The following is a 10,794-nucleotide window of genomic DNA, read 5'->3' as shown; positions in this document are numbered from 1 at the left end:
AGTGTGTGTCGTAGGTATCTGATACATTTTGTGTAATTATGTATGTTCTATTACCAAAACAATTCTAAATGCTACTGTTTTTCATCCGATTTCAGTAATAATTATTTTAAGTATTACATTCATAGCTAAACACATACGTGGAACGAATTATTATAATTTTAACGTTTATGTGAAGACAATATATATGCGCATTAAAATCAAGTGGCTTACGCATATTTGGTATTCATAAATTAATATTTTCTGAGATTAAATAAAAGCTTTAAAGTTTCCTTGAAATATTACCTGTGTCAGTTGAAATTATCTTAAAATATCTTTTAACAAAAGTGACAAACACTTAAGGCAAATTTTTTTATTTAACTCTTGGAAACTCAAACATTTTAAAACTTGTTAATATTTAGTTACTTTGGTCTTTAGTATTTGTCTAGTATAAAATTCAAATTGAAATATACTTCCTTATATTAAAATGCAAGTCTCTTAAAAATATTAAAACAATTTTGAAAAAAAAAATCCACAGTATAAATTTAAAAATAAATAAATAATTTTTTTATAATCATAAAAAACTAATTACACTTAAATATATATAAATACAGAATTTATGTGAATTATTGTTGTCGTAACACAATAAAAGAAATGAAACAGGTGTAAATGTAATTGTGATGCGAAGATGAATATGAGGATGTGGTGCCTGCTGTTTAGGTATTCACGTGCGTGTTGTCGTACAGCAGTCACCGTGCTCGACTGACACTCCGGGTTAGCTGTGGGTATCGAAAGGCTGTTGTTATAGGAAGGGAATAAGAGTAACACCTAGGTATGAGGTGCAGACGAAGTGCAAAACACAAATACTAGGCGTACCAGGTGAGGAAAATAACAGAATACGAGGTGCAGACGAAGTACAAGACACAAATACTTTGGGTATAGGAGAGGATAATGAAATACGAGGTACAGACGAAGTGCAAGACACTAGTACTTCAAAGAGAGAACGGGGTAGCCGAGAATGAGGTGTAGACGAAGTGAAAGACACAAGTACTCTGAAACGTTGTGGAAGAGAGTAGATAGGTTTAAAAAGGAATAAACTATGACTTTACTTTAAGCAGTAAGCCGGACAGCGACAACCAAGTACCGAGGCTGATGAATGACACAAGGCACTGGAGTCGACTGACAACGATGGTCAGGTCTTTTGGGTTTTTATAATAATTAGAACTATTGCCAAATTGGCAATAAATATTATTTGTTAATTCATCAGTCTCAGGCAGCGAATGTGCTGTCTGTATTTTATTAAAATAATTCTCACGATAATGGTAACGTGATAGCATCACATTGTTTTCAATATAAAAATAAAAGTTTAGGATACATTCATTATAACAATATAATTTCAATAAATTTAATTAAAAATTATTTTTTCAACTTCAGTGCCTATAATTTTGGTCAAAAATTATAGACATAGAGGTGTTAAAGAATATAATATCCCTATTTTTAAAAATAGCTCCCACGAAAGAGAAAAAATTTAAATAAGATTCAAATTTTGCTAATAATAAATACTTTTAAGAAATAGTTTTTCAGATTTTATTGTCTATTCAATTAACATATTAATTGGAAGGAATCTCCACCATTGCAAACTAATCTGTTCTAACTACCAATGGTTTATGACAAATTACATTTTTAATTTGCACTGAAATTATAAGCAGCTAACGTAATTAACAATAATCGAACTCTCTTTAAGTACAATCACATCCGAAGCATTTTGTGATAGTGATTTTGTAGCTGTCAGATTTTAATCTATAATAGTTCCGGTTATAGCAGTCACCGCGAGAGTAGAGACACAGCATACTGTTGTGTGGATCTCTTTTCTTTAAAATATTGTTCATTTTTTTACTTTGACAATGGATTTTATATAGTAGACTATTGATTGTTTCAATTTTTTTTCGTGTAATACTTTTAATATATTTGATATATAGTGTGGTTTCTAAGAATGATACCCCCATTTTTTATACAAATAGAGCGTTGTTAAACAATACTCTGTTTCCCGCATTTTCTAAATCTTTAAATTCTAATATATCAAAAAGTAATATTACAAAACTAGTTATCGACTATTCAAAATTTTATTTTGACCATTATGTATTATGTATTTAATAGTAAAAATAATTTTCCATTTAACTTTCAAAAGTTACCTCTAAAATCTACCTTTAGAAATAATTTTTTTTACAATAAACTTTATATTTACAATAATTTATAAAAATAAATTAAATTTTAATCTATAAATTTTTATGAAAAAATCATAATTAAAAAATCCCATTGTATATTATAGGACAAAACATTAGGAGTACTTGTCATAGGTGTAATTAAATTTTTTTGTAGTTGGGTTAATGACTCGATTTTTAAAAAAAGTTTATCAAATGAAAAATAATTACGAAAAACAATAAGAAATATAAATAAACCAAAAGAATATTTAATATACATAATCAGATATCAATCGTTTTTGTATGCGACAAGAGATGAATTAATTAAAAAAATCACGGGACTGCATTGAAAAAATAGGGCCGATAAAATTCAATCTTAAACTGGAGAGAACTTATACGGTTCCGAATAATAAAACCAAATGCGAAAATCGATCGTTAAAACGTCATCGGTTAAATTAATTAACAAGTACGATATCGATCATGCTGTAGATTTGTCGTGCGTAAAATTATTAAAACAACAAGACAACTTTGCAGATATAGGTAGTAATTACTACCTATATAGAAAAGGGTCAGTCATTATGTATACAATACAGATTTTGGAAAACCGGTCCAATCGCAAATGACTAAAAATACAGTAAATATAGTAATTTTTAATCGGTGTTTCACAAGCTGTTCGCGCTGCTTAAAAATACTAGATAGCACGCTTATTCGGTTCTGTCCACTCATCTTCCCTCCTCTCACGGTCGCTGGGCGGCGTCGGCCGGTTATCACTGCCGGTCGACATGTGTATGTAATTAGATTAGTATAAAATTAGGAAAATGTTTTGTTGCTTATACGATTTAGTAAAAATTATATTAACGTTTTTTGCTAAAATAAATGTTATTCAAGTTTGTTTATGTAGTTAGCTGCTTTAGCATAAGTAATATTGTATTATATGATTAGTGTATTTTGATGTTTAATATTAGCTGAAATTATTTAAGTCACACGGATGACGTTGTCGGATTATCTAAGGTAACAATTTTATGGTTTATTTGTTGTTATATTCCTCACGGCTGGATTAGGAAAATTGTGTAAGTCACACGGATGACAATTACCAATTTTAATTCATAAATCATACAAATAATCTTAGTATATATTAATTATATATCCAACACTATTATTTATATTGAATCTCTTTTTTAGTTATATCTATGTGTATATAATCAAATTCATAGTTAAGAATACTGAGATATATATATTGTTATAGTTGTCAACTCTTATTACTAAATTGCACAATGTGCTATTGTAAATTATAAATACTTAATACAATTTGAATTATTGTTATTTGTATGGAAATATAAGCAATTTTGTGTGAACTAGCGACCACAGTCTTCTTTCAAAACAAATATAAATGTCCTAAAATCCTTTCTTATTAATCACTGAGTAAGCGTGATATAATTTCTCGCCCCTGGTATTAACACAAACTTTAACTTTATACTTAATAAGTATAAACCACATAGTGTTTAAGCACTGAAAGAACATAAAAAATTTGCGGTGAAAATAATTCGTTTTTACCTGTATGCCCGAAGAAGGATGTTAAAATTTGAGTCATGGGAAAAAAAATAAGAACATCGAACACCTAAAGAGTTGTTAGAATAGTATAATATTCAAACAATGCCTAAAATATACAGAGGTAAAAAAAACAGCAAACCGGAGGAAGTCGCTGATCGTTTCATAGATGACATAACATTTTGTTCTATGTGGTAAATACAAATTTTCCATAAATTTTGAGAATTGTAAGTCAACCCTCAAAGAAGTAGTAAAGTGACGAAAAGGGAAAGAAATATAGTATTCTGCATACATCTTTTTAAATATTAAGATGCCAAAAAAAGAATGGAATCAATCTTGTAGGAAAACATATTAGTAAAATAAAAAGTCCTTAAAAAAAATATTTGTATCACTGACCTTTAAGCATAAAATTAACCCTCACACCACAAGGTAGGATGTTTGCGCACCCCAAGGAGTTGTTTTCATGCGCATGCGCGGTCTACTACTTCAAGTAGTGGTGAGGATCTCAGTAGCCTCGTTATCAGTTGTCTTGTGGACGTTGGTGCTGTAGCATCGTATTATATGGTCAGTATTACCTTCATTTTTTTTTACTTTCTAAAAAAAAAAATGTTTTGGGGTGCGCTGGTACCCAACTTGTTGTTTATGCTACATATTTTTGTATAAACTATCTACTTATTATTAATATTATCACTTAGTAATATATTATAAATATTAATATTACATATTTTTACATTTGATTATATATCTTTATACCTCATTATTATATTTTATTCTCAATTTTCATGACATTTTGTGCAAATGGCTAAAAGACTACTACTGTTCACTTGTCCCGAGAACATTTTGGCAGAGCTGCATAGGCTTGACAATAATGAACGTGAAGAGAAAACAATTTATAATGAAGGAGAGGAGAGCGAGAATGAAGATTTGGTCTTGTCAAATGATGACAACGTACCTGACGATTTTTTTGTCATCGATGAAGGTGATGAAATGCTAATCTGCCGACATCATCTGAAGATAGAATTTTTATTTTGGGGAAAGATGAAGAAACGATATGGACCACAACAACCTTGAAAAATAAGAGAACTAGAGTTCCTGCGCGGAACCTCGTAAGCCATCTTCCTGGACCAAGAGGCCCTGCTAAGACTGCAAATAATGAATCGGCGTTGTTTTTTTGATGATTTTATATTGGACAAACTTGTCCAATACACCAATGAGGAAATCACACGTCAGGCAGTAAATTTTACAAGTCAACAGTGGTATATTGGGCCCACAGAAAAACTTGAAATAAAAGCTTTGCTTGGCCTCCTTTTTTTTAGTGGTGTTTTGAAAGACTCAGGACTTAACATTAGCGATATGTACTCAAATATTTTTGGCCCGCCACTATTTCGGTCTTTTATATCCAGAAATAGATTTGAATTCCTGTTTAATACTTTAAGGTTTGATAGTAAAGTTACTAGGAAGGAAAGGAAGATAAATGATAAATTTGCAGCGTTTCGGGAAATTTGGACTAGATTTAGGAAATTCCACCATCCATGGTTTCAGTAACACGTATACCATTGAATTCGTCAAAGTTTGTATATCAGCCAGACAAAACATTGGTTTCCTACTATCAAAAAAATAATAATAACGTCTTTTTATTGAGCACGATGCACGATACAGGAGAAGTAAATACAACTACAGAAAAGCCAGAAATAGTAATCAATAATGAGAAGCTCCCTAGGACACTTAAGGATGACATTTGGAAGGTTTTGGGTATAGCAGTTCCTTCTGCGACAGAGCAGCCTCTGACAGGTTCTAAAAAATATAAGCGGTGCAACTTTTGCGATCGAAAGAAGGACAAAAGGACAACGGTTCCTGTTCAAAATGCAAATTACCGATTTGCAAAGAGCATGAGAGGGTAACTAAGTACTGTTATAAATGTTTTGAAGATTTTCCTGATGATACTAGTCTGATTTAATTATTTTTATATTTTATAAGTAGAGTTTAATTTTTTTTCTTGATGTTACTAGTCTGATATAGTTATTTTATAAATTTTATATGTTGGTCTAATTTTTTTTCTAATATTGTTAGTGTTACAAGGAAAGAAATTAATATTATATTCTGAATAAAAGTTTTTTTTTTAATCACCAACCTGTAATAAATGATCCTAATTATTTATAATACTTAGTCAAGTATAATTATGCGCGTTAAAAAATGTTTGGTGTCCTCGGAAATGTATAAAAAGTATAATGAAAGAAACCTTTCTCATATTAAGTTGCTATTCAAAGAAAACGTCAAAATCTAAAGGGAATTGAATTAAAAGTGCTGGAAAACATTTTACAACATTTTATTTTTTAAATAATTGTATGTCACCCATCAATCATAATAAGAAATGCCTGGGGTATGGAAACACCCCACCTTGTGTTATATGTAACTTCATTTGACCTTGTGGTTAGAAGGTTAAAAATAAACTATTTTCACGAAAAATAATTTTTTTTCATTTTTTAAATAGTTTTATTTATATTTAATCCATAGTTGGATCAAATATAATGATATCTGACAGTGATTAAAATCACTATCAAAAAAAGACGCTTCGATGCAAATCTTTAGATAGTGTTTAATTTTAAAAAAATGGTGTATTATTCCAAAAGCTACATGATCTTCTAGTTTTTTATTAATATCCTAATTAAGATAAATTATGTCAAATGAAAAAGGAATATTAAAAAATATTATTTCTCAAAAAAAAATTATGTTGATCCATATACTTTTCAATTAGTTATAGCATTATAATGTTAAAAATGTAAAAAATAAAATCGCGAATTTTCACACAATAATAGCATTTGGTAGCCATTTTCACCGTGAAGACAAAATAAAGTCCGAAATTTTTTTTTTGCATAATAAAGTAAATTACATTAGCTTTAATTTAAGATATATATAAAAGTGTCAGACTTTCATAATTTTAGTCGAAAAAGTAAATTTTTTGTGAAAAAGTTGTAATTTTCAATCCCCCCCTGTGGGCAGGTAAATGGTCAGATATAAAAAAAAATATTAGCTAAAATATAAAATATTAAACAAATGATAGTATTTTTATCTNACCAAATGATAGGTAAAGACATCATGCATCTATAAAAAAAATAATTAATGCTATAATAATGCTATAATGTATTATAATGCTATAACTTTTTGAAAGATGTATGGATCAATATAATTATTCAGTGAACTTTATAATAATTATAAACTTAATTGAGAATTAAAATCTATTAATGAAGTGTTGCATGATGAAGTTAGCATCTCATATTTTTATTTTGTTTTATATATTTTATAATTTTGAAGTACAATAATAATAATTTCGATTAAAAAAAATATTAGCTAAAATATAAAATATTAAACAAATGATAGTATTTTTATCTTAGAAAATAACTATTTATGTAAATTGAAAATATATTTAGAAGTATTTTAAAATTGTATTATATAAAAAGTAAAAATTAAAAATAAAATTGCTGACTTGATCACGTAACGGTTCAACTATAGCTGTTATTTTTTTTTTTTTTTTATAGTACGTGACATAAAATTTGATTTGATGTATGTTTAAAGGACGCAGTATTTCCGGAACATTTTCAAAAGTTAAGTTGAAAAAGTTAGTTTTTGTAAAAAAGTTATTATTTTAAATCCCCCCTGTGAGTAGAACAAGTGTTTGATTTTCAAAAAAATGTCAAATGAAAATAAAATATCTAAGGTTTTAATATAATAAAAATGATGTTGATTTTTGAAAAAGTTATGGAAGTTTTAAGAAAAAAAGTGTCAAAATTTACAGATTTTAATATTGTATTTTTTTTAGAGATTTCCCTCATTTGCGGGGAACGAGGGAAAACTTTTTCATTTTTGAAGGTAATGTCTTCAACTAGATACAATTTTCGATTATTTGACCTATTGTTGAAAGAAATAGGTCCATTGAGAGCTGATAAAATGTGGCAACAGACATAAAAAAAAAACACATAATGGTAAAATTAATACTTCTTCAGCTTTACACCGAAGCTAAAAGAACACATCATGATAAAATTAATATCTTCTCAGCTTCGCATCGAAGCTAAAATTGCAATGTAACTTTAGTTTTTCGAAAAAATTGTTACTTAAGAATATATTTTCAACACATACTGCTTTTGATTTTCATTTTTAGTGAACCAGGTCTTGAATTTTTCCATTAACTTTACCCCATGTTCGGCAGCATCATTGTAACATTTAATTGCCTCATAAAATTCAAAATATAAAATATATTTATTTTTTATTTTTTTCAGAAATAAAATCTATTTTTTGTTTTATGATTTTCAAAAAAACATTCCTTAGTAGATTTTTGTTTTATTCATATACATGTGATAATAATAATATAACATAGCACAATCTCTTGTTTTATGATTTAAAAAAAATCTGGCTCCTTTGTATAGAAATAGTAATATCTTATAAAATATTGATTCAAAAATTGTTAACAATCGGTCAATTATATTTAGTTAGTAGAATTTGTCAAATATTATCAAATACTAATTTCTGAACTGTTTAAATTATACTAATTTATATTTTAAAATTATTTATAATTTTATTATTTACTATTTATAATATTTTAACAAAAATTGAACATTTGTCTGCAAATGTTTAGTTAGTTAAATAATTCTAAAGTTAAAAATTTTAAAGAAATTTATTTTAAAACAACAGATGTTTTATTATTAATTTTTATTTTGTTATTTATAAATGTAAAATAGAATATATATAAGTGTCCTTTATTACTTTAACGAATGATATTTTGATCAAAAATTTCAGTAGTAATTAAAATTAATTATTTTCCAAATGATTTCATTAAAACTTGCCAAATTTGGTTTTATTTTACTTTCTGTGATTTTGTATATAAAAGCATATTCAATTTTAAAAGATAAACATAATCAGTTTAATAAGTTACTACAGTATTCAGGATGGAGAAATTTAAATGAATTGATCTTTATAAAACATACCAGTAAAATGTATTATCTTCAAAATTTGATTAAAACAACCAAAGATCGTAATAAAAGTAAGCAAAAAATACGATGTTTAACAGTATATCTTGGATGCACATACGCAAATGTTATTAATAATCTTTTTTCAATTATTAGCAATATGATACAAATTTGTCAAAAAAAAATGAATGAAGAAAACGATTTAATTAATGGTTGCCTTTTCACCGAAGAACTCATAAATATAATATCCTTATTAATTGTTCCACTAGCAACATTGATGAAAAGAGCCATGGATGATTTGGATTTATTACATATTAAACCCTTGGCATTACAAATAAGGACCTACATGATAAGTCCTCATTTAGGGAAAATTGAAAATGAACTTGGTGATTTAACCGAACAAATTCTATCACGTAATGATATTTCTTCATACATTTGGATATTAAACACTCTAGATAAATTTTTGAAAAACATAATGATAGATATAAATTATGACACTAGTAAATATTGTAAATTTGTACCATTTGATACGAATTATTTATGGAATGAATGGAATCAAGAGTACAAAACCGTTATAGATCAAGGCTTTAAATTAATATTTTTCAAATTTTTAACCAAAAAAATGAAGAATTATATCCAGACAGTAATTATACAAAAGTATTTTCAACTCGGATTTAAATTTGATCCAATAACCGAAGAAACGTTTGTACCAACACCAAAGGAGTTAATTAAATTAGGTATTTGAAGTAAAAAAATATTAATTAAAATATCAATTCAATATATAATGAATTTTTTTTTTTTATGAATTTAGAATTGGAATTTAAAGCAACAGACGAAGAGCCTCCAATGCCAATATCAATTGAAACTCATTAAATGTTAATAAAATTAAATTTTGTTTTACATTTATGTTTTATAATTAACCACAATTTCCATAATTAATTTGTAAACTTTTGAATAATTATTTTATTAAAATAAAATAAAATTATATGATTTTATTTTAGTTTATTATTAATCATTAAAAATTGATAATAAAAATATTTTATAAACAACACCGATAATATTAACAATCGAAAAAATATTAATAATAAGGAAGTCGATTTCCTCAGCGATCGGAACAGGAACTGACGGATGGTGGACGGTTAAATTAATAAATTTAAATATACAATCACAAAGGTACATGGGCATGGACGATCACATAACACATAAATTTACAAACAATAACAATTCAAGTGACATAAAACGGTAGCACTGAATGATTAGATAAGGTGGTGGCTAGTGGCAGCCACAGTACTCCCCCTGGTAAAGAAAAACCGAACTCGTTTTTTTGTTAGCACTTCCACTGTCTGAGTGGTGTATGAATGGTCAAACAGTGGGTCCTCAAGCAGCATGAAAGTAGACTTTAAGCGATCAACATATATCCGTGGAATTGTGTTTGCAGGTTATACTTTGAACTCTGTATCTCCAAGTTCCTACACCGTGAAAGGTCCTTCATATTTTGTCTGTAAGAGCGGTTGAACATCGCTGATACGAATAAAAACGTGGCTGACCTATTTCATTGACTTAGGTACAAAAATGGCGCGGTGCGTATCGTGGTTAGTTCCCGCCGTCGGCCGCAACTCAGACATAGCTTGTTTTAACTTACTGACTAGGTCCGGTGGGTGAATTATTGCATGTTCTTAGAGAAAGAGTTCGCTCGGAAGGTGTAGTGACAAACCGTACACTAAATCTGCCGGGGCCGCGTTGATTTCTTCTATCACGGTACATCTTAACGCGAGCAACACGTCAGGTAGCTTCCCACTTCAGCTGATTGACCCGTGTGCTATGAGAGCGGCTTTTATCGTACGATGGAACTTTTCAACCATACCGTTTGACTGAGGTTGTTAAGGTGATGTATGTATATGCCGTATTCCGAACGTGTTCGCTAGTGCCCCGAACAGTTCTGATTCCAATTGTCGTCCCTGGTCCGTCGTTATAAGATCAGGTAGCCCGAAACGCGAAATCCAGTTTGTGACGAGTGAAGTAGTGACGTATGAGCAACATATTGTCCATGCTTCTGGCTAACGGGTGAAACGGTCTATGCATGTTGTTTGGTAGAGAACGCCTCTAAC

The 10,794-nt window shown here is 28.7% G+C and overlaps 1 protein-coding gene across 2 annotated transcripts; it reads left to right on the top strand.

Annotated features, from left to right (window-relative positions):
• The first annotated feature begins 8,517 nt into the window (after positions 1 to 8,517).
• LOC126906945 (uncharacterized) lies at positions 8,518 to 9,681 on the top strand. Of its 2 annotated transcripts, XM_050687901.1 has the most exons (3): positions 8,518 to 8,760; positions 8,843 to 9,423; positions 9,498 to 9,681. In XM_050687901.1, the coding sequence occupies exons 2-3, from the start codon at positions 8,847 to 8,849 to the stop codon at positions 9,557 to 9,559; spliced, it is 639 nt and encodes a 212-aa protein (XP_050543858.1). In that variant the 5' UTR covers positions 8,518 to 8,760; positions 8,843 to 8,846; the 3' UTR covers positions 9,560 to 9,681. The 2 variants fall into 2 exon arrangements, with proteins under 2 accessions (XP_050543858.1, XP_050543857.1); XM_050687900.1 differs by having other exon boundaries at positions 8,518 to 9,423.
• The last annotated feature ends 1,113 nt before the right edge of the window (positions 9,682 to 10,794 follow it).

Source organism: Daktulosphaira vitifoliae, unplaced genomic scaffold (assembly GCF_025091365.1).
Source record: "Daktulosphaira vitifoliae isolate Bord-2020 unplaced genomic scaffold, ASM2509136v1 Scaffold_5, whole genome shotgun sequence".
Classification (NCBI taxonomy): Eukaryota; Metazoa; Arthropoda; class Insecta; order Hemiptera; family Phylloxeridae; genus Daktulosphaira; species Daktulosphaira vitifoliae.
The sequence above is the reverse complement of the archived record's forward strand: the minus strand, read 5'-3'. Positions and strand labels throughout refer to the sequence as shown.

What these genes read in the sequence shown, in the direction of transcription:
- LOC126906945 (XM_050687900.1), top strand. Translation starts at nt 8,544, where the DNA reads ATGATTTCATTAAAACTTGCCAAATTTGGTTTTATTTTACTTTCTGTG. An exon ending in AAAGGAGTTAATTAAATTAG is followed by an intron (nt 9,424 to 9,497) that starts GTATTTGAAGTA and finishes TTATGAATTTAG; the next exon opens with AATTGGAATTTAAAGCAACA.